The sequence below is a fragment of the Sapajus apella genome, unplaced genomic scaffold (assembly GCF_009761245.1).
Source record: "Sapajus apella isolate SASKATOON/1434 unplaced genomic scaffold, GSC_monkey_1.0 scaffold2, whole genome shotgun sequence".
NCBI classification, from domain to species: domain Eukaryota; kingdom Metazoa; phylum Chordata; class Mammalia; order Primates; family Cebidae; genus Sapajus; species Sapajus apella.
Genome location: NW_022436942.1, coordinates 64,650,375 through 64,675,381, shown reverse-complemented (window position 1 = coordinate 64,675,381; position 25,007 = coordinate 64,650,375). Strand labels below are relative to the sequence as shown.

Genomic DNA, 25,007 nt, shown 5'->3' with positions numbered 1-25,007 from the left:
ATTTACTATATGATGTGAGATAAACAGGATCACCCTAGAAAACTCCTTAAACAGCCCACAAAGTACAGTATGATCATATCATCAATCCAGTACAGTAATCCTTATGCACCATCAAGTTTGAGAACTATAAGCTAGGTTAAGAAAAGAAACTGGCATAGCAAAGATCTTGGCATTCAAACTTCTTTTTGAAATACCTATTGAAATACATACTGAGGCCAGGCGCAGTGGCTCACACCCATAATCACCGTACTTTGGGAGGCCGAGGTGGGCGGAACACTTGAGCTCAGGAGTCCAAGACCAGCCTGAGCTACACATGAAACTCTGTCTCTACCAAAAATACAAAAATTAGCTGGGTGTGGTGGCATACATCTATAGTCCCAAGGACTCAGGAGGCTGAGGTGGGAGGATAGCCTGAGCCCGGGAGGCTGAGGTTGCTGTGAGCCATGATCTTGCCACTACACTCCAGCCTGGGTGACAGAGTGAGACCCTGTTTCAAAAGAAAAAAGAATATCTAATGAGTCGCTGCCATGAGGGCTGAGGAAGACCTGCTCATCTGCAGTGTCCTTCATTCTGCTTTCACTGTGATACCTCTACGGCTGTTACACGTACCTATGTTAGAGATTTTTTATTGGGAAGAAAAAGAAGTGAGGTTGAGTTCTCAAGTCAATGACTATTCTGGGTCCCTGGAACATCCCTTTTTTGAAACCCAGTATACATTGGCTTGGGATGCTTAAAGGCTTTGAAAAAGTCCAGTGGAATGTTTAACTTGATTACCCTCAATTTCTCAACCTTAGCTTGACACAGGAGCTTGATTCTTGTTGGCATATAATACCTATTAATATTCTGTGGAACATCTTCAGTGTGACATGCTGGGAATGAAGGCTTAGGCCATTACTCAAGTCTTTCTGACTTGGATTTTACAAACAATCCTTAACACACATGTTTATCTGGCTTTAGGGCAGCAGTTGAGAACAAATTAGAAATGAGTAAGGAGGTCTGTCAGATTAAAAAGAAAATGGACAGCTAGCATGTTGGCAGGCATGGAATGGGACAGAGCATGACAAAGCAGCCACAGAGTTAGATTCAGATATTTAATGAATATTATTGCATGGTATGATCATGGAGGTTCAAAATAATAACAATTGAGTCCATAAGATGACATTCTTGCTTGACAAGGTAGGAAGAAATTTATTGTATTTCACCAAGACTAAAATTACAAAGTCTGGGTGTGTAAAGGCAAGATTTAATTGTTGGGAAAATGTATCAGAACCAGGCACCTCAACGAAAGCCAGGCTGACCAAATCAAACAGATTCTTTACATCCTCCAAGTTTCAGGAGAATCTTGAATATTGTTAGCCAGAAGATATGGTAAATTTGATCCCAAATATTCTCTTGAAGGAGTAAGGTCTTCTAATGAGTAAATGTCAAGATATTGGCACATAAGTAATAGTTTATTCATCCTTTAGGTCACATCCATCTATGAATCAAGCAGCCTGGCAGTCCGCATGGTCAAGGTTGTTTAGCCAGTCTTGTAGAATATAAAAAGCCTCTCCATTTTCTTTTTTGTTTTAGAGAGAGAATATGCAAAGGAATTATTCACAGGAGGAGAAGTAGTCCTCAATCCCTTCTGCTTTCCATTGTATTAGATGTATCACTTCTTCTCTTTAGTAATCATTTTTTCCATCCTCATTCATTGTACTTGGACAGTTTCAACCTGGGGATAATGTTCATAGACTGTAGTTCCTGGAAGAGCAGCTTGCAGGCATACGGAATACGGAGGGAAGACACTTGGCGGGATGACTTGCAGAAATGGCACCTGAAACCCAAGTCAGCACATGTTACACAGACGGCAACTCGCAAACAAAGGCCTCCAGGCAGGAAGTGAGAATGGGCTCTATAAACTTCTATTATCATTCTATCAAATTATCTTTCTATTCCTAAGTGTTCAGTTGCACTATCAAATAAGTACATGTGTGCCCAGAAAATAAAAAGAAACATCCAAGGAAGCAAAAGAAAAATGAAAGAAACACCACTCCCTCCAGTGTTTAAAACATACAACGTGTGTCAGTTGTTACTACACGTCTAGACCTTTCTCCTTAAAATGTAAAACATCTGCCTATATACTTGTTTTGAAGAGTCCCAGAAATCTGAACCATTGAAAAATTTACTCAGACTTAATTTTTTTCATTGTTTAAAGAGTTTTAAACCAATTCAATCAATCTTCATGTATTTGATAAGCATCTACTATACTAGCAGTATATTATTCTAGGCAAGATGCCCAACAATTATAATTTGGTTTCTGTCATTGAGATATACAAAGTCTGATGGAAAAGACAAGACTTTTGAATAGGACAGTGGTGTTCAATCAAATGGAAATTTTTCTAGTGCTCTTCAGGCCTGGTTATTTCTATGAGTGTTGAGAGGTACTATACCGACAACATGTTGTTCCTTGTGCAACACTAAGAAATGTATGTGCAGCATGTGCAAATATATTCCCACTTAACCCTAACAACAACAGCCCATGTTCCTAACCAATTTGCCTGCTATTCCAATTAGGACTTTATTTTCTCTTCCTTCCAGAACTGCTGGTAAACTCAACTTAGTTCTTAATCAATGGCTACAACTGTAGAAGGGTCCGTGGGGAGAAAGTGAACTATTCTTTCAGGTTTTAGACCAAAACAGGACCTTACTCTACTCATCAAGGGTCTGCAGCAACTAGGACAGTAGGTATCCAGTACAAATCCTGACACCTAACAGGCAGAAAACTAGATCCTCACAATTAATGAGGAGGAAAATTGCGGGGGGGAAACGCTGCAAGTGCCATGGCAAGGGTCTGAAGCCTCAGCCTGCTCTCATATAAATACTGATTTAGAAAAGAATTAGAAATGTAGGCACATAGTTATTCCTTTATGTAATCATATACAATCTTACAGTTACTCATAATCATAAAGATATATACTCAATATAACCTTTAATTTTAGTAATGACTATTGAGTTCTGAAGCATGGAACTCAGGTGACATTGTGAACAAAGTGATCCTAAGGCAAGATTCTCTAAGCCTTCTGTCACGCCCACATAAGGGCTGCTGGAGGACGCCTTGGCTGTGAAAGCGCCCGCTGTTTAGCCAGCTAGGGAAGGAGATGGTCAAGACATCTCCTTCCTGGGGAAGTTAGGAGAAAACTCCGTTTCTCCATGCTCTTGTGGCAAGGCCTGATGGCTGTCAGGGAAGCCCGCAGACATCCAGAGGCTTAACTGTCTCTATGTGATGCTGGGCTTCAGTGGTCACATTCCATGTCTACTCTAACGCCCTGCTTCTGCACCTGGTTTCTCTTTTTCTCAGAAGATAAGAATTAATGTCCTTGACATTTCTGACAAATATGCGAAGAGTGCTGACGCATTAGGTTTTCTCCTCGCCTTGACTACTTAAAAGTATTGGGACCCGTATCTTCAAGACACATGATTTATCTGACCCTATCACCAACCACCATTACCTCGCCCTACTTTCCCTGCCCCCTGCTTTGTACTCAATAAAAGAGTGTCCAGGCACTTGGTGCCACTGCAGGTCTCCAAGTTTTTGTTGGCAGTGGACCCCTGAGCCCAAACTCTCTTTTCTCTATCTCTGTGTCTGTGTCTTTTATTTCTACAGTTTCTCATCTCCACACCAACAGGGATGGGCTCACAGAACCCTATTGGGCTGGATCCTATTGAAAATGAATGCAAGAAGAATAGCAACCGAGGCTTGGAAGATCTGGTGATGACAAGGAATTGGAGGGGGATTACTGAGTGAACAAAAGATTGGCCATTCTGGAGGGCGGCAAGACAGTGTGTGTAAAAAATGTAAATGTACATTTTCTTTGATTCTGTAATCCCAAAAGTGGTAAAGGTATGTGCACAAGAATGTTGACAGCCACACTATTTGTAACAGCATAAGGCGAGACTATGCAAATGTCCACTGGGACTTTTATATAGAAGAAGACTGTGACGCCATTAGAACTGATGTTGTGGTCTCAAGTTTACTGAAATGTGCAGGGCAAACTGTGAAGTGAAAAAAGCAGTTTGTTAATCAGCATGGTCCCAAGGGGGCCCTCGAATAGGTTTTCTAAGTGTATGGAGCCCCCAAAATCATATGTAAGTTTTAAAATTTTGGGTGTGTATATTTGTGTTTTTCTGCTGTTATCAGAATCTTGTAAGAGTCACCAAAATGTTAATAGTGGTCATCTCTGGGTGGTGGGAATTAAGGTGACTCGCTTTATATTTGTGGTAACTTTTGAATGATTTACAATGAGCAGGGATCATTTTTGCAAGGAGTAAAATAAAGCTTGTATTATTTTATAAAAGAAAAGCAAGCACTGAGGCTGAGGATGTGCAAGTGGTGGTGGTAACCGTGCAGACAGAGTTTCCTGAGGAGAATGGGAGACTAACCCTCACAAATGCACAACTGATGCCATGATAAGGGGACACCGGGCACTTCAACACTGCAAATATAAGCTTGGTGAGTTACTTTTTCTTAAAAGATTATCTAAAGACCTCTTTAATGCATTTGAGTTTAAAAATTATGTTTTTAATGTGCTTGGGTTGATCTAATTTATCTAGAAATCATGTTCATGTTTTCATTAAATTGGGGAGATGGGTTTAGTGGGGGTAACTTCTTGCTTATTCTCCTGACTAGTACATAGTCAATGATGCCATTCCGACCTAATCTATATTAAATTTCCATATGTACAGATTCATATTCCAGAAATCCTTTTAATCTTCTCTTTTATTAAATATTTCTCCATCATTTAAAATGTTCCTCTGTGTGTGTGTATAAAAGCATACCTTATCTTATAGCCGAACAATTTGCAAAGGTAGATCCTTGACCTGAACAACAATAAAATGAACTGATTTTTTTAGGGCAAAGGTAGCAAAAAGCGGGGGCTGTGGCTTCACATAAGAAATGACTGTCCAGTGAAACATCCTCTATGAGCTAATTATCTTAATAGGGATTTTCTTTTTCCTGAAGTCTTCCTTCTGGACCTCTCTTTTGTGACTTATGCCCTTAGTGTCTTCTGTAGAACAACAGTCGTGCTGTAAACATCCCCATAGCAATGCCTCACTAATGTGCAAATCCCTGACAAAAGGCCAGTTTCAGGGTTCCGAACCGCTCTAATTACCCAGCCTCCATTGTGCCGCTCATTAAACAGCGACTTCCTCCAACGACGCCCATGCTCCCTCCCACTCAACCCAGCACACATGATCAGGTAATGATGGGAAAAATGACAGCATCATTACGCTCCTCAGCCAGAAAGCAGCACCCGAGGAGGCGGCTAGACTACTAGAATGGATTAGGATTTTTTTCTGTTGGCAACAAGAGTATAAGTAGGTCACTCAAAATCAGACATACGGTATATACTAAGGTCTGCTTAATTACAGTAAAGACCCTCAAACCGTATAACCTGATTTATCCTCTTTCAAAGGATTTCAAATACAATACACACTGAACACATAAGCTTCAAAATCAGATAGTGCCATCAGATGATCTCTAAATGAGACAGAAATGAAGCAGGAAAGAAGATATAAATTTAGCAGAATAATGGTGAGGGATCAATCGCTGCTTAGAGGTCTTCTTGCTTACATTACCTTCCCTGAGTAACCAGTGGTGGAGAGGGAAGGGTTTTCAAAGTGCATAAGTGAATCAGGTTGACTGTTTTCTTTTTTCTTTCGAGGTGGGGAGAGGGAGGATGAATGCAAGGGGGAGGAAGAGAAAAGGAAACTCTTTTTGAAGCTCCATGACCTCTATTTTTAATGACATGATTCTTCTGTACCATCCTTTCAAAGTAAATTATTTAAAAATCCTTGTGTCAAATTTGAAGATTAAGCATAGTGGAACTAGGATCCAGGCATCTTTCTATTACATGATTTCTTTTCTTTTTGGTTGCACAGCCCAGACTATGAAAAGCAAGCTCAATATGCATTTCAAAAGACAAACAGACATCTCAGGACGGAAGCAAACCCCCATCTCATTCCTATAAGAAAGAGCTAGGCTTATTCTTGGAATCATGTCACCCGTTGTCTGCAACCTTATGAAAGATGAACTGCAAATGGCCACCTCTTCTGTTAGTTTTTAAAATGAAATGATTTCTTCACAGACAAGAGTCTTCTACACCAAAATCATGAAATAACTGGCTAAAAGGTTTTGACATTTATCTGGCAAGATATACACTGTGTTCTAAGAAGCCCACTTGTTCAACCTGTGATTGGCTTTTTTCAACTTAGAAATTAGTAGTTCAGAATGGCAAGAAGTTGAGACTATGTCTGGAAGGAGACTTTACAGTGGGGACTCAATGGGGAAAAGGTGGCCCACATATTCCTCAAACCCCAGCAATAAATGCTATTTGGGCCTAACTATATTTTGGGGATGGCCCCTCCCTACAGAAAAGGCACTCTGGGGAGGGCAGGTGAGGGCGATGGAGGCATTGAGGCTGTTTGGTAGCTCTGTACCTTCTGCTTTAGATCTTATTGGACCTTGCCTCTGATTGAAAAGTAAAGAACTCACTTTTAGCTGGGCATGGTGGCTCATGCCTGTAATCCCAGCACTTTGGGAGAGATCACTTGAGCCCAGGAGTTTGAGACAAGCCCGGGCAACATGGTGAAACCCTGTCTCTATAAAACATACAAAAGTTAGCCAGGCATGGTGGTGTGAGCCTGTAGTCTCAGCTACTCGGGGGACCAAGGTGGGAGAATCACCTGAGCCTGGGAGGTTGAGGCTGCAGTGAGCCAAGATCACACTACTACACTCCAGCCTGGGCAACAGAGTGAGACCCTGTCTCCAAACAAACAAACAAACAAACAAAAAAATGCAGAGTATCATTCATCTAGTACTTTTTGATGAAGTATATACCAGGTCCCAGGCTGGAGAAATGAGGGTAAACATGACAGAATGCAATGAGAATGAACTAGAAGATAAGCTCCTTGGGAGCCGCCATCACCTGTCTCGTTCACTGCTGCATTTCTGGGGCCTAGAACAGTGTGTGGCACTTAGCAGACACCTACTAAATGTTTGCTGAATAAATTACTGAGACAGACCCAGCTTCTGCCCTGACAGGATCTACAGTACAAGTGTGAAGCAGCTTGCCATGGCAGAGAGAGTATAGACATGGGGCAGGGTATCAGATCTTGGTCTTGGCTCTGTCACCAATTTGCTATGAGGGCTGGGGAAGCATCCCTGGCTCTTTGGGTCTGAAGTTGCAAATGAAAGCATTTGACATAATCTTCTTTAAAGAGTTTCTTTAACACACTGTTATCCTAACATCCAACAATACATCTGCTAGGACTTTCACAGGCAAACAGTGTTGTAAAAAGTATCTGAGATAATACTTAAAAGAAGATAAAGTTTGTACTCCTTGCGAGCTTAGCCTCTGGTTGTGTAGGAAATAGATCATCATACAGACTAATGATACATGCGCATAGAGTATCCCCAATGACAGGAATACACGCATGAGGAAGGGTATGTTAGTGATCACAGACAGAGACTAGAGAACATGCTGGTAGGATTCACGGTCATTTCTTGAGTTGTGATTTAAAAGGCAAGGAGTGTGGTATGAGAGACATATGGTATTCACTTACCAGCCAGAATACCCGAGAAGTCCACACTTGCCACAGACATCAACCTCAAAGGCATCACTTGAAATCATTAGTCTCTCTAGCAAAAGCATACTGGCTCCATAACCGATTAAACAGTCACGTTCCATTTCCCCAAGACGCAAGCCACCATCACGAGACCGTCCTTCAGTGGGTTGCCTTTGAAACAAGTTATTAGACAAATGTGTTATTATTCTGTTAAACAAACAATGAGGCAGCATCACATCTTGGCAGACAGCATGAGGCTTTGGAACAGGGCTCACCTGGATCCAAATCACTAACTGGACAATGACTTTGAACATGCTGCTCAGCCTTGTTGTAAAAGTGTGTAAGCATACCTATCCCAAAGAACCTCAACTGAGAAAAGATATGTTATTGATGGTTGTTATGGTTAAATGAAATTAATATATAATTACATAATATCATATGATGTAATAACATGTTTATATATAATCACAGAAAACACCAGTGCTAGCATTGCTATTACCATCACTATCATTATTAATAGGATAGCAGAGTTTTCAAATCAGGGTACAAGTTCTTTGAGTATTTTCAAAGATGTCTCAGTATTCTGTTGTTTAAAAGCAGAAAAACTAAGCAGAACAGACTGTGGGAGAAACCTGGATCCTCCAGTAGTTTCAGCCAGAGCTTGAATGGATTCCCTGTGGTTTATGTATATGCTGGGCTTGAGAATACTTTAAAAGGCTCAGAATCCAGGACCCAGAGATGTAGGTAAAATTAGGAGGTTCTCAACAATTTAGGCAACACTATGTAGGTATAGATCACACAAATTATTTGGGGGTGGAAAAAAGCAAGCTCCCTGGCAGGTTTCTTAAAGGTAATCTTTGAGCAGGGGTGACTATACACCCCTTGTCTGCTGTATTCCATGGTATCTTTTAATCTTTGTTGTTGCTGCCAGTCTCCCCAAGAATTAAGAAGGTGAGCACAGGGTATGCCAACACATACTGAAATTTTAAGATTTTTTAAAATTGTTGTGGTTGAAAGTTTCAATGTGAAATCAAAGAAGTTGTAGATTACTTGCTGAAGGGAAATCTACACATGAAGAACTTACAAACAGGTCTAAATAAACACATTATAGTGGAAACTTCATAACTGAGCACATCTATACATTTTTACCTGTAGTAGAAATATGCATGGGCAGTTGCTCCCTACACCTGAGGTCACTGAATAAGGTAAAGGTAGACAGACCACATGTGGACAGAATCCAATACTTGGATTTTAGCCAACTGAGATAACTGACTACAGACAAATGCATTCGAGGCAGTCTTCATATGGCAGACACAAAAGTAATACTAAAGTAATAACTTTTTCTACACAACAAAGCAAAATATAGGAAATAACTGCTTTGACATTTATGTTACTCTGAAATAGTTTTTGGATGTTGTAACTGAAATGGAAGTTTAGAGGAGACAGCATTTAGGGAAGAAACACATCTGACCCAATTAGGGTCTCACTGCTGAGGTGATTATTATCTTGAGAATCTCCTCTCTTCCCTCTTTGCAATTTTAAGCACACATATGTCTATCATTTCAGCAGACATGTGCACGTGCTCAGTTTGAAATGGTCAAGGACTTGAGTCATCTACATCTCTCCCTTGGCTTAAAAAAAAAAACAACCCAAGCATGAACTGCTTCATCCTTGCCCCTCTCCTCACTGTTACATCCAGGCAGTGGTCAGTGAAAGTGGGGAGGGAACCGGATGCTTGCTGTGTATCACCCGTGAATAGGTACTGTACACATTCTGTATTCATACTCTTGACATTCATCAGCACCTGTGAAGTAGGTACTGTTGTCTCCATTTTAAATATGAGAAACGCTGAAGCTGAGCGTTTCATCAGGCTGTGGTCATCAGTGATCTGTCCAAGGCTTGTGACAGTATGAACAGGTGGAGATGTGATCACAGCCTTGTCCATCTGACTCCAAGGCCTCAGTTCCCTCCCCTAGCCCAGGGTTCCTCATCCTCGGCACAACTGACATACTGAGCTGAGTAACTCTTTGTTGTGGGGAGTTGTCCCCGCAGCATTCCTGGCCTCTACATACTAGATGCCCGTAGCTACTTCCCCAAGCCCAAGTTGGGACATCTGAAAATGTTTCCAGATGTTGTTAGATGTCCCGGGGAGGCAAAATCATCCCTGGCTAAGAACCACTGCCCTAGACTATGCATCTCCAACTGGAAAGTCGCACTAAGAACATGTGAAACTTAGTAGCTCTAATTCTCTTTCCCAACAAATTTATCTATTCATTAACACACAGACATTGTGCTTGAAATTGAGGGTACACTTGTAAATGGGGCACACGTGGCCTCTAATGTTCTCGAGCTTATTCAAAAAAGTATGGAAGTGGAGATGCCTTGTGCTCCAAGAACATTAGTTTTAAAAAACTACAATTGTGGTTTATGCTACCAAATAATGTATGCATGTGTCTTCTGTGTACACATGGGTACATGCAGGCATATCAATGTGTGTGTGGGTATATATGTACACATCTTATATGAACCTTGATGAATAGGACCATATTTGCAGACATTTACACAGTAAATAGCTGTGCTAGACATGTGGTGAGTTTGCTCTTGTGCTTGTGAAATAATTTTTTAATTGGCTGCTACTTTTTCGTGCTAATCATACATATATGATTTTCTTAACGTCAAACTTGTCAAATTTTGACATTTCAAGAAAACAGAAATTTGTTGAGTCTGCTTTTTGCCATATCTGGAAAATACAAGGTAGACTTGAATGCATCATCAATTCTTTTTGTAAGTATTTTCTCTTACCTAGTAAGGACAGCTCGTGGGCCCCGGGCTCGGGCATGCATTTTATCCAGCACCATGTGTTTCAGCTTCTGATAGTACACGGGGCCAAAATAGATGTATGCTTCTAAGGGCTCTCTGAAAAAGATCAAGTGTTGTGACTTAAGAAACTAAGTCTGGCCTAGCAAGAGACAGCCTTTGGACCCAACACTGCCAGGTTCTTATACTCATTTATGACTGATTGGATAAGAATGATTTTCAGTCTGTAGTAAATGAAAAGACTAGTTCTGAAAATATGAAAAGTATGATAGCTATATTCAAAGATAAATGGTTTTACAAAGAAACAGACATTTAAACAGGTTGGGAAACTGTGTATGGGATGATCCCTTCAGGGTGACCTCCCTGGTCAGGCCACCATCCTTTCCTGCCTGGGCTACCACAGATAATCTTCGAATTCATCTCCCTGCTTCCACTCTCATCCCTCAACAATCTACTCTTTGTGTAACAAGCCAGGGGGACTCCTTCTAAAACGTAAATCACAATAGGTCATTCTTCTGCTCTCAACTCACCAGTGGCTTCCAATCATACTCAGAATCTGTATTGCTAAAGTTCTGTATTATGACCGTATGGTGAGACATAATCCAGTTCCTGCACACCTTACTGTTTCCTATTCCCGTGTCCCTCCACTCACTTGACTCCAGCACAACTGGCCTCTTCTTTACTCCTCACATGTAGCAAGCTTGTTCCTCTCTTGGGGCCTCTGACTTACCATTTCCTTGGCCTGAAACACTCTCCCACCAGGTGCTCAGATGGCTCTGTCAAACATCTCACCTGCACAGAGAGACATTCCCTGAACACTGCATCTAAAGAAGTTCTCCTCCCATCTGGCATCGCCACTCTGGCACTGTCTCAAACTGACCCTTTGGTGCACTTGCCCCTTTTGATACCTCAGTGTATATTTACGGTCTCTCTGATTATTGTCTATCTTCTCCATAAGAAGGAACTCTGCAAGGATAAGCACTTTGTCTCCTTTGTCACTGTGGCTTCAGCACCTGTGACCCTGCCTAGCACACAAATGGTGCTCAATAAGTGTCTATTACATAAATGATTTAATAAATCTTTCGAAAAACTGTAATAAGAGTTTAAAAAGAGAGTGAATATGTATGTACTTTAACAGAAGAAACCTTTTTCTCATTAGTCTGGAGCAAGAACAACCAGAGCACTGATGCCTTAAAAATTTTTCTTAACTGCCTCAAACTTTCTTCTTCAAAGGGAAGGAAGCATCTACCATGTGCTACTTAATCCATACAATGATCTGGGGAGGAAGAACTGTCACCCCTATTTTGCCGATGAAGACATGGACACAGAGAGCCCGAAAGGTCAGATAAGAGCTGGTGAGTGGTACAGTGGGGGTTCAAATCCAGGGCTCTACCTGCAACACTGGTCAGATTTGAAACAAGTAAATTCTGGGCTGTGGCATGATGGAAGAGTAGAAAAAGCAAAGGAAACAACAAACACAGCAGAGAGGCAAAGAAAAAGCTTGGCTCCTGCTTGCTCGGTGTCCCTGATCACACTCTCAGCAACGTGGGCCAAGGCTTTTTCGATCACCAGGCCATTCTGCTGACTTCAGCACAACCCGTTCTTGGAAGACACAGAGTGGAGTAGAAGGCACAATGGAGAGGGTATCAAGAGACCCTGTCCTTGTCTCTGTTTTGTCACATAGTAAAGTAATTATACAACCTCTCTAGCTGAGTGTTCTTAGTTGTACAAGAAGGTGGTCAGAACAAGATTCTCTCCAGCTCTAACAGTGAATGATTCTATTCCTCAATGGTAGGGTTGCTCATGGTAGAATTTATGAAACTCTGTTACCCAATGCTATTCCATCAACCACAGAGTAAAGCCATATGCAATTTTCCCTCCTACCTATGTTCAAGAATGAACAAAAGGTGAAAGCTTGTGGGTGATAACGTGTTTGCATGCCCTCAGGAATTTTCAACTAAACAGCACTTCTCAAATTTTGCCGCTGAAATAAATGGCAAAGAAAATAAATGGCTGGCGGGGTGGGGTGGGGGGCAGACAGGGGAAGGCAGTGTGGACTCTGATATAGACTAACCATTATCTATGGCAAGCAGGATATAACCCATCCAATTCTGTCAGTACAAATTATGTTCATGAGGCCCACCAAATGGATCCTATGGTTTTGCACTTTCTGGTCAACATCTGGCCAAAAATGTGCCTTATTTCTGGGTGGAGAAGTGAAGAGAAGGTTAAATTTAGCAATGACAACTGTGTTTTCTGAGATGGGCACGATTATTTTGTAGAACCATTTCTGAAATGGTTCATTACTCTTTTCCTGTAATGTGATTTTTATACAGCATCTCAAGTATGATACACCTAAGAAATCCATATTATTATAGTCTTAATAGGCAATTTTTAAAAGCACTCCACATTTTTAACAGATATAGGTTTTAATCTTTTCAATCACATCTGGAGAGTCTATTTGCAGCACTAAAATCAAGTTCTGTTCTCACACATGCTTCCATGCTGAGTTTCACTAGTGTTCGAGTAGTTTAAAACCTCAGGGCGCAGTGACTCATGCCTGTTAATCCCAGCACTTTGGGAGGCCAAGATGGGTGGATCATCTGAGGTCAGGAGTTCGAGACCATCCTGGCCAACATGGTGAAACCCTGTCTCTACAAAAAATACAAAAAATTAGCCGGGCGTGGTGGCGCGTGCCTGTAGTCCTAACTACTCGGGAGGCTGAGACAGGAGAACTGCTTGAACCCCCTGGCAAGTGGAGGTGGCAGTGAGTTGAGACAGTGCCATTGCACTTCAGCCTGGGCAACAAAAGCAAAGCTCTGTCTCAAACAAACAAACAAAACCCAGAACAACACTGTAAACACTAGGTCCTGGAGTTTTATCTGGCATAAAAATACCTGAGTCTTAATTTAAGCAACTAATTTGATCCTTTAAAAACCACAGTGATTCCAGCTTCAGAACACTGTCATTCACAATCATTGCTTGTGAACAGGGATCTGCTTCTCACAGGTTAACACAAGCTCCCAAGCCTGGTCGCCTGACTCTTCTTCCCCACCACCGTCACCTCAGGACACCGGCACTGCCTCTTCACTGCACCACAGCCAGGCTGACCTCTTCCTGTTTCCTGAACTTACCAAGCTCTTTCCCTGGCAAGGTGTTAAACCTGACTTTTCCTTTCCATTAAACACTGTTCCAAGGCCCCATCCTTCTCACCCTTCATCTCTCAGCTGAAATATCATATCCACTTCCTCACAGGGGCCTTCTCACCCACAGGGGCCTTCATTTTGCTGAGAGCTATTTGTACTTGTATTTATTTGTCTGCATTTCTTTTTTCAAAAAATGTTTATGGAGTGCCCGCTGTGTGTCAGGCCCTGTGCTATGCCCTGGAAATAGAACACTAAACAAAATAGACCAGCCCTGCTTTCACAGAGGTTATGTTCTAGTTGGGGAGACAGGTGATAGTATTATTATGCAGTATATTTGAAAATGGTGAGTGCTACAGAGAAAATAAAGCAGGAAATGGGCAGTATGGGGTTCTAGTTTTAAATTAGATGGTCACAGTAGACCCTATGAGAAGTTACCTTTTGTCTGTTATTGTTTAACGTCTAGCCACACACCTAAATGGTCAGCTCCATAAGGCTGGGACCATGTCTACAACATTTATTGGTATATACTCAGTGCTTAGCACATATTAAGTAGGTGCTTAGCACATCTTTAGTGAACAAATGTTAGGCTTCAGTCTATCTGTCAAAGCATTAATTATTCTGACACTCATCACATCAATGCAGGGAAAGTTCAACGGTTAGAGAAAAACTTGGCATTATATGTAATTGATGTGTTCCCTAAAAGTAGGTATAGGGTAGAAATCATATATTGGTAAATTAAATATTTTCTATTTTCTTTCTTTTGAGATGAGGTCTCACCATATTGCCCAAGATAGTCTCAACCTCCTGGGCGATCCACTCACATTGGCCTCCCAAAAATCTTTTCTACTTTCTAAATTATAATCTTACCAGTACGGACAGTACTCCTTAATTGTTAGTTTTCTAATTTAGATTTTCATGTATTCAGTTTCTTGAAAAAATTGAGCTTAAGGCATATGGGCCTTAATGCTTACACCTTAAGGGAGGGGTGTCCGATCTTTTGGCTTCCTTGGGACATACTGGAAGAAGAGCTGTCTTGGGCCACACGTAAAATACACTAACACTAATGATAGCTGATAAGCTAAAAAAAAAAAAAAAAAAAAAAAGAAAGAAAGAAAGAAAGAAAAATCACATAAAAAAATCTTATAATGTAGTAAAAAAAAGTTTACAAATTTGTGTTGGGCCGCATTCAAAGCCATCCTAAAAGAGCTGTACAAGCTTGCCTGAAGGTATACTTAATAGAGTATACCTTAAGGGCCATCTTAGTAAAACCATTCTTTTTCTTTAAAATGGCTCAATCACATGCTTACCCTGTGATGCCAGATGTAACATAGTCTTTCCCCAAGTAGTTATAACCATGGCGAACGAGGTCCTCACACACATCCTTCACTTTACTGCCTCCAAACGCAGTGCCGTAGTGGAATCTGCCGTCCAGCACACCGGCCTTGCCAGCCAGCAGCTCAATGAGCTTCCCCACCTGTGGGATGTGAACAAATTAAGTGAGCACCTCCCTGTGGTACAAGCACTCTCTCTGCTTAATCATCTCCTGCTTATTTCCCCAAAAGGATATGAAACAATCACTATTAATAACAGTGATAAATTAATAGCAGCAGTATATAAGCTTGACATGTGTGATCTAATTTTACAACTCACAATACCCCTATGAGATAGGGTCTATATTTCTTCTTTTTACAGATGAAGAAACTGAAGTACAAGGAGGATAAGCAACTTGTCCAGGGCCACACAGCTGGTAAGAGGTGAAGCCAGGATAACAAAAAATAATTACTGAAGGGGGATCCATTTAGGTTCAATACAAGGAGTTCTCTTTTGCTAAGGGGTCACTCAGAAGCCTCTACTCTCAAAAGGAAGTATAGACATGCTCCTCATTCTTTCTGTAGAGAAGAGTAGCCCAGAATCATCAGGGGCTGGAAGCCTGTTTATCTGGCAAGGGGCAAAAGGGCTCCACCTGAAAAACAGCTTCAGCATCCCCGTCCCCTCCACTCACTCTAATTAAACTAACTGCCTGCTTCTTCCTTAAAGGCAGCGACTCTGAAAAACCTACAGGTAACTGACCGTCATTCGTGATGGGAAGCCGTGTGGGTTCATTATGATGTCCGGACAGATGCCAGAATCACAAAACGGCATGTCTTCCTGGGGGACGATCAAGCCACAAACACCTGGGGGAGAAAAGATTTCATGCCACGTAAAGCAAATCGGCAGAAAGAGGAATACGGTATTTAATTGGGATCTCCCTGCTGCTATCTCTATTTCCACTGCTCTGAAATTTTCACCATGGTCTCTATCAAGATTAATGAAAGCAATTTTCAAAAATCCTGCTAGACAAACAGTTCAAAAACGACTCTCCTTGAGAAAGGCATTGCAGCCTGTGGACTGTCCTGTTGGCATGGCACACAATGGTGCTGTCGGGTTGCTTGCCCACCCTCCTGTGCCACAGAGACTGAAGAGCAGCGGCTTCACTGGACCCTGGGCCTGTGGCCATCCCTGAAGCTTTAAGTCAGCAGCAGTTTTGCTCCTCATCAGCTAGTTTGTGATCTGCTGGGTTCTGCACCCGAATTACAGGAATCCAAGTTCTCTGACCCTCAAACACAGAAATGATTAGATGAGGGGTGTACTTACAGTGTGGTTTTAAAAAACAGTGACAAGAAGTACTCGTGTGTGGCTGATATGCTAATAGGTCTACCTATAGGCTGCAGCGCTCTAGCTAGTTGGCTGATTTTTGCCAGGGCTTCCCCTGGCTGAGTCTAAACTGCCCAAAGGAATTTTAATTCCTATAGCTTACAGCCCATTAGGAAAGTGATCTTTGATTGAACTTGTAAGGTTAAACAAGAAAATTAAATGCCAAATAATTTTTGGAAAAAAAAGGCTAGAATGAGAAATGGCATTCTAAGAATGAAAACAACAAAAGAAAAACCTACCAACTCTATACACTATTAATATTCTCTTTTTAATTAACTGTACTTTATTACTCCCTTAATATTATTCTAACCTGTAGGAGATTTTGTTGCTAAATAGCTTTTTATTCCTCTGATTTCTTTTTCTTGGGAAGAGGAGTAGAAATATAATTTAGATTGTTACTTACAATCTCCATAATTTAGAATCAGAAAATTAGTGTACAATGGCATTGGACTAAGAAAACAAACACTTTTACATTTGTAGTACAAGATAAAATTCCTTTTCTCTGTGTAAAGTTATTAACTGCCTCTATTGCAAAGAAACTGCTCTCAAATATTTCATTAAATTTGACTCTATGTAATTATTCAAACTATGTTAAAATAAACTTTTTGTGGTTTGTTATAATCATCAGGATCTAAAGTCAAAAGACAAAGAATGCCATTTGCCTATGTAATACTGATTATTAATATTCTGATTTCTTGTAGCTGCCAACAATATGGATAAGTTTGTGAAGTTGAATTCTAGAGCATGTAGTTAGTTTAAATTGGCTTTTGGGTTAAAATAGTATTGTCTATTATAAAGAATATATGCTTTCCTACATGAAGAACAGGAACAATTATTTAGTTTGTTTTATTTCAAATTCTGCTACAACATGTTAGAATTTTAATCAAGCAGAGTATGTGACCCTTCTTTCTTCCCTCCAAAAATCCATCTTATCCACACTGAAATTATCTGACAAAACCCTAGGGCTACTGGGAAATCTACTTTGAAAGAGATCAAATTGTAAATCTAGGTGCACCGACAACAACATTGTTCAGCAGTGAACGAAATGTTAAAAACGGCAATCCCTAAAGGGGCCGGTTCTGGGACAAGCCTGGGTGAGAATGTAATTTTGGCTGCTGAGGAGATGGAAGGTTCGGCTACACCCCTTAAAAAACAAAACCAAAGAGAAACCTCGGCACCCCTTAAGCAGCAGTTCGCAGGAGGAGGCAGGTGTCTGCCCAGGAGGAAGCTGCCTGTCCACCCTCCATCAAGAGAAGGTGGGAGTGAGGTGCATGAGGTGCAGAAGCTGACCAAGGAAGCATGACATACTGATACTGGGGTGGGTAAGGAGAGAGATGACTTGCGGTTTGTGTTTTCAGTTTTAATTGACACATTTAATTAATCAAATTCAACTTTATTATGTTATCAAAATGAAGAAAGTGCTCGTTCCCCTGAAATGTGAGTCTCTAATACCTTTGCTTGAAATCTGATTAATAATATTTAGTGCAGAGCTTCCTCCTGGGGAAGTTGTTTTCTTATCAGCCCTCTTCTGACATTTTGTTTAAAAAATACATGTAAGTAGCTTTCAGATTTTTTTCCTTCTATTATAGGAACTGCTTTGGCAATATCTGAACCAAGGGCACCTGTAAGTCAAAAATTAAATCTTAGCTGACTTAAAATTACTTTAGGCCCTGAAAACCCTTTTATATGCCAAGATGGTTCCCATAGCAGACAGCCCTGTGTTGTTTGTTTTGTGTGAAAGTGAATGATAAAAGATCCATGAAATCGACACAGAAAGCCAGAACAGCAGAAAGAACTGAGGGCTCTCCATCATTGCGGCTTCTACCCTCTGCTGACTTGTGGAACAATGGAAGCTACACATCCAACTGCAGATCTAACACAGCTGTGCATTTCATTAGATGAAGAGCACTAGTGACACAAGTAAATAATTAACTTATTCTGGTCCGCTGACTGTGCTTATGAGACCAGTCATAGCTGACAGATTTTAATACAAGTTAACACAAAGAGACCATAATGAGCTTAGAAGTTAAAACAAAATATTTAGACAGAATTTGATGATCTCGAATCTCAAATTAGACAGATGATTTTTAAAAGTTTGTATTTTACTGAATTCATTAGGGGTGCAAAGCGAGTTCTCAATCTTAGAACCAGACTTTTCCTTTTCTAACAGTATTTCTCTGTTTCAGAATTATTCAAATCCTTAATCACAGCGGGAAGGTTTCTTTTCTTATTTTCAAATGAAAGATTAAAACTGTTTTCTCCAGGGACAGAGTCATAAAGTCCATGCCAATATTCAGAAGTCTTAAAAGTTATGGTCATTTTCCCTTAACGCTGGTTTAAAATGTAAATAATATGCGGTGTGCTTCAGTGTGTTAACACACTCCCCTGGATCCTTGAAAAGAGGATGGACTACAAATAAACCATATCTAATGGAAGCTATTGTGAAACAATTACCAATTCATACCTTAAATGCTTACACAGCATTTCAGATTTTAAAATAAAATTTCATCCCCCGGCTCATGCTGGTGTCTCAACCCCATTGTTTATAGCACAACCTCCTGGCAATAAAATGCAAATACTCCGATTTAACATGCTCAGGAACATTTAATGCACTCACTAGGGACAAATGGGAATTGGACACAGACTACAGTACAGAACTTTTAATAAATGCAAGTAAATAAGAGAAAAAAAAAGGAATCACAGACAGTTAGAGCAGAAAGGGACTTCAGATACCACAATCAAAAAAATATTATTCCATCACCATCCATCTTAATTTCAAGTTGTAAAGGGGAAGAATTTAAGGAGTCTAAATCTGACTGCCAATCCACTCGGGAGAGGCAAATCTAAGCTCCATTATCACAGCTCTCTGTATCATGCCCCAGATACTGCTGGCGCCTACACCAATTTATTTCTACTTCCAAGGCGTCACAAAACACAGAAATCACTTAAGAATAGGTTTGCTCAGGAAAAGTCCAGTTAATCTCATGTATCATTTAATTGTCTTTAAAAATATTTCTTTTTTCTTTTCTTAAACAGGGTCTTCCTCTGCCATCCAGGCTGGAGTGCAGTGGTACAATCACAGCTCACTCAAATGATCCTTCCACGTCAACCTCCCTGTTAGCTGGGATTACATTTGTGTGCCACCACGTCCTTAGAAGCTGGGACTACAGTTGTGTGCCATTATGTAATTTTTAAAAAGTTATTATTATTTTTTTTTGGTAGAGATGAGGTCTCACTGTGTCGCCCAGGCTGGTCTTGAATTCCTGGACTCAAATCAAAGGGCTGGGATTAGAGGCTTGAGCCACCATGCCTGAGTTAAAAAGTATTCTTAATTCTAAACAGCAACAATTTATTCAAAAGTCATTTTTGGCCCTTAAAAAATGCTGGTTTTAGTGTACTGTCTCTGTGTAAAGGACTATCTTAAACAGGAAAAGATAAAAGGTAAGAGAGGAAGAAAAGAAAAAATAAAAGAAAAAATTAATGCATTCTAGTAACATATGGAGACAGGAAAGCAAATGCAACTGCAGAAGACAACTGTAATGCCATCTCTAATTCAGGAGATTTTTTTTACGTGACTTCATTGTGTTGAGACTTGACTAGTAAATTGTTTCAATTTTGTTGATGGCCAGTTCTCATTTTAATATCACAAACTGCTTTAATTTTTATTTTTATTTAGCAAGTCTACCTTCTAAGTGTAACCACTTTTGAATTAAACTTACCCCTCTGAGGTTGATATATATTATCACTCTTCCTTTTCTGAGTGAAGAAAGAGAAAAGGCATCATTTCCCTCAACTGCTAAGCATATGTTGTGTGACAAGTACTGTGAGAAGGTGAGGAAGTTGAGGTTCAGGGCCTCAACTCCAGATAGGTGGAGGTAGTTTATATCAAGTTATCTGAGTAAATATTAAAACTCTGTAAATATATTGTATATATTTATTATGTAATTCAGCTTGCCACTTTCTAATGCTCTAAATGATGTGAAGCACATCTGGCAGGACAGTCTGCTGAAATAATCCTAATCAAAGTCTAAATTACTCCTTTCACTTTCTGCAGTTACTTAGCTGTTAGGCAAGGCTATTTATTCTGCACAGTTTTACACTCTCTACACTGAGGTGAAATGTTGCTGTGGTTTTTCTCCATCAGTCACAGTGTAAGAAGAGAGCCATGTTTAGTAAAGGAGTTAACACTCAACCAATGCTCAGTATTAGTGGGGTTAATAAATGTGGGGGAAATGACGTCAGTAAAGAATTCATCACCCCTTGGACTCTCAGACCTATGTAGAGCAGGTAATCGAGGAATTAGGTGACTTTGACTCAATGCTGTTCAACAGATGTGTTACCTTGGGGGTGCAGGGGAAGCACCATTTTCTGGTAAGCCTTAGTTGTTTGCTCTTTGTACCGGGAATAATTAGCACCTATCTCATGAGGCAATTGTGTTAGAAGAACAGATGAGCTAATGTCTGAGAGGTACTTTAACGTCCTTAGAGAAAGGCTGCATCTAAATACAAGGAATTATTATTATATAAGAAACCTAATTACTCTCAGCAGGAAGCAAACTAGCAAAGCAAAGGAGACCAACTTAATGAATAGAAGGAGCAGTTGCAGTTGCACTAACTTTGGCTGGAGAGGCAGAAAAGCAGCTCACTCCTTCCTGGGTTGTTCAGGTCATTTAACATCATCAAGACACTGTCTCCTGATAACTTTCATGAGGCCTGGGGTTGCAGATATCTATTGGGGAATAGTTTACTGCTGATGAATATGGTGGTAAATGGGCCCAAAGAAGCAGCAGGAATGCTTTCAAGTTTGACTGTTCCTATTAAGAAATGGTTTGCTTTGAGTAAACTCATCTCAATGAGCTTTTATACATTCAGAAATGAAATCTCTAAATCAAAATGTTAAGGCCAACACAGGTGGTTATTCCTTTCTTCCCCTCCCCCTTTTCAGCTATCAAATTAACCTCCTTTTATTTTTCACACCAGCACCTTAAATAATCCCCAGAAGGAGGGGAGTAGACAAAAACTGTTGAATCATATTGGCTTTGTTCTGCTGTTGAATCATTTCCAGATCTATCACATCACTTGCCATATCCCGGTTGACATAATTTTAATTCGGCTCTTCCTTACATGTTAACAGATAAATAATGCATAAGAAAACTTGATTAGCTTTCTTATTAAAACATCACTCTAAATGAGAGGAGGCGCTAGAAGACAATACAGTTTTTACACGGCTTTCCCATGAGCAGTTGAATGGTTTGATGTGATAAATTTGCATAGTCTGAAGCACACAAAGGGCTGATTAATTGAAACCCTTACAATGCTTTTGGAAGCAGCTATTGTAAAACAATAACCATAGGAACTTTACAAAATACACACGGCTGAATGTGTCAAGAGCTTAATAAAATGTGGTGAGGCTATACTATTTGGAAACAGAATTGGAGATTTTTATTCTGGGCCATAAAACACTAAATACCCTAATTTCAAAGTTTCAGTTGGATATTTACTGAAAGGTCAGAGGGTTACTGGCGAGCTACTGAAGACCAAAATTTGTTCCTAAAAAAGCCAATTCAATAAAACCTTTTTACAATAAGGTGTCTGTGTGGACGAAGAAACCCTGATTTCTAACATTAAAGTAAGAGCTGCTGGAGTTTCAGTTTTGGACCAAAACTCTGATGGATCATTTGGCATCATACACCACCTTATGATGGGGCTCATACTGTTAGCCCTACCAGCCTCCTTCTCCCCTCCCCCTTAGAAACTTCCATTCAAGCAGGATCAAGCAAAGTAGAGAGCCAAAGCTATCCAGACTGTGTAAAGCTGTGGTCTCGCAGAGAGGATTTTAGACAGTCTCAAGTACTACATGAATACAAGGTATGATTATTATTACTTTAAATCAGGTTATTTTCACTCTCTCAATTTTAGAAAGAATAATACAGAAAAGGGGACTAAGAAATGAAGGTCTAGCCAAACCAAACTTTTAAACCAAACCTTAACAGATACGCTTTCTTCTTGGCTTTTCTGTCACACATGAATTACCATTTTCTTACTTCCCACAGCCTCTTTATGTCTACTGTAACAGGATTCTTTAATGTGTTAGAAAATCAGGGCAGGTTTTCTTTCCTTCTAAGAAACATTCAACCAAAATCTTAATAAATTAATTCAGCAGGTTATTGAATAACTTTTATTAGTGCAAAATAGAAGCAAGTGACCTTACCATGGAACTTTTTTTATATAAGTGAGGGTCAAAGATGAATCTTCCAAATGATTTTATCCATATATGCATAATCCTTATCAACCAGATAGGCAGACTAAACCAATAAGTGAAAAATCTACATTTTGATAAGACTAGACTTCTATTGTAAAACAAAAGTTGACTTCACTCCATTTAAACTAGCTGTCTGGTCCTTAAGGATTTAGGGAGTGTATGCTATTATCTCAGATTTGCAGTTATTAAAAAGCTTCTGTTTGCCAGGACAAACACTCTTGCTCAAATACAGTTTTTCCTCTCCTTAGGAGTACTGCTTGGTATTGCTGCCCGATGCTGTGATCCACAGGACCTTTGTTGGAGGTGCTAATCCTTTTTCACATGAGAGACTGAGAAATGTTCTTTCAGGGAAGTGATATATTGCTTTTTTTTTTTCCTCTCCACATCAAAGGAGTCCACTTTTTCCTCCTTCATTGTGAATGGCAGCAAAAGGAGGAAATCTGGAAATATAATAATTTGGTTTGCCTGAACACTGAAATGAAACTTAACTTGAGAATTCCTTAGGCTGTCAGATAATTTTTGTTAAATAACTTTTTTTTAAAAAGGAATAGTCAATCTTCTAATAAATGCACTAATCATCAGAGAAAACAAGGCTCAAGATAAAAATATTTGCCCTTGGTGAGTTCCATTAGAATTTACAACATAGTTGAAGAGGCTTACATATGTTATTTTGATTTTAATAGAAAGTCTAATTCCAAACATAATTTCAATCAGCATATGTGACTATCTCTTCCTATCTTTATCTGTAAAAGTGATTAGAATATATATCAGCGACACATAGAATAACATTCCACACCCATGTTCAGCTCTGTTTTCCCTTTGCAACATCATTATGCATCAACCAGGTAAGTCATGGCCTTACTCTAAAATACCTAGAAGCCTAGACCACTTGGGAAAGGAGACTTCAGGGTTTACCTATTTCTCCCCAAATGAATTTAAAACAAACCAAACTTTCTTGCCTTCATAAATAAACAACAAATTCACAACTTTGATGTCTAGAAGGTTATTACTAAATAATTTCACCTGGCCAGCATCTTGCATACTACTAAAGGATGAACGGCTCCAGAGATTCTTGATCAAAAGCCCAGCTCTTTTGGGGGGTGCAGACTCACTGCACATTTACTGATAAGATATATAACTGACCTCACAATGCTCAAAGGAAGGCGGTACTTCATTAAGATTCTTTGAGTATCTCAGTAGAAGGCTGTATTGAAATGTCCTCATCTAAAAAGCACACCATGAGTTAATCTTGCCTGCTTCTGAGGCCACAGTAGTCTATGTTAATTGTGACACCACCTTCTTTATAAAACACTTGTTTCCTCATTACTTGGTTCTCTGCTTAGTCCTCCTCCACTTTTGAGGTTACAGAAGTTGATGCTGCGTATTGGGTCTGTCACAGCTGTAACTAATAAAACACTTTCACTTCTCCAGTGGGCCTTCTCTGACCAATTGCATTCAATCTTTGCTTATCACACAGCACTGATGCTGATTCCCAGCTACTCAGTATTGACTCACTTATTCCAGTTTACCCACGCATTCTGCCCCCTTCACTCTTCTCCATGAGCTCTGTGATCATATGCAGCATATAACTACCACTGTTCTGCTTCCTCTTCACGTTTGTTTCATTTAGCTACTCATTATCCTACCACCTTTGAAGTGATCAGGCTTGAGCGGGACAGATGCACATGTTCTCTGAAACGAAATTTTCAAGTCTCCTTTAATTGTTAGAATATTTCAGGAGGCACTGGGTGCAGAAATGTGATCTATACATAATTCATGTACAAAAAGAATCCCTAACAACAGCTTTGTCAAAGTAAACATTTAAGAAAAGACAAAAATCAGATCATCTGCAGGGCCATGTTACTTTCTGAACACCCAGAACATTTAACCAGAACACTAAATTTAATGCTCTAAATGGAGAGAGAAAAAGAATGTGCACAAAGGTATATACTAAATAAAAATAATCTTTAAATTTTCTCACAGATAATACGTATGTGTCACTGTGCAGGAGATGTTACATTTCAGGAGAAAAAACTAAGTTCAACTAACCACTGCTCTTATTCTGGCATGTATCTGGACCAAAACAGAAACAAACAAATCTCTGCAGGAATTCTGGTGTGAAACATATATCCTGAAAACTCGACACTTTGAAATTTTTATCAGTTTATTTCATGACAACTACAAACAGCATAACTGATGTTGTGGACTACATTTTCTGCTTCACTCATATTCTACTCACCAACTTCCAACTCCTTTAGGCCTGATGCGGTTCCCCTTTGGGCCCACACTAAGGCCTGGGTTATTGTGTGGCTCTTTACAGACACCTGCCAAATCTGTGCATGGCATAGAAGGTTCCAAGTGCCCTAACTGTAATCACTGGCCAAAATATTTTCTTCAAGTGCCTCTCTTTTTATGGCTTTAACTATCACATCTAGCCAAATAAATTGGGAAAATTGTCAAAGTTTAGGGCTTAAAAATTTA

General features: G+C 39.9%; 1 protein-coding gene across 3 annotated transcripts in view; it reads right to left on the bottom strand.

Moving 5' to 3' along the window:
• Nucleotides 1-1,077: 1,077 nt before the first annotated feature.
• POLR3B (RNA polymerase III subunit B) overlaps nt 1,078-25,007 on the bottom strand; it is a 145,330-nt gene continuing 121,400 nt past the window's right edge. For all 3 annotated transcript variants that reach the window (XM_032285721.1, XM_032285728.1, XM_032285735.1), the window contains 5 exons: nt 15,642-15,745; nt 14,879-15,045; nt 10,411-10,524; nt 7,606-7,779; nt 1,078-1,816 (listed from right to left, as the gene is read on the bottom strand). In XM_032285721.1, coding sequence (XP_032141612.1) covers nt 1,687-1,816; nt 7,606-7,779; nt 10,411-10,524; nt 14,879-15,045; nt 15,642-15,745 — 689 coding nt within the window. In that variant the 3' untranslated portion in view covers nt 1,078-1,686. The remainder of the gene's footprint in view (nt 1,817-7,605; nt 7,780-10,410; nt 10,525-14,878; nt 15,046-15,641; nt 15,746-25,007) is intronic.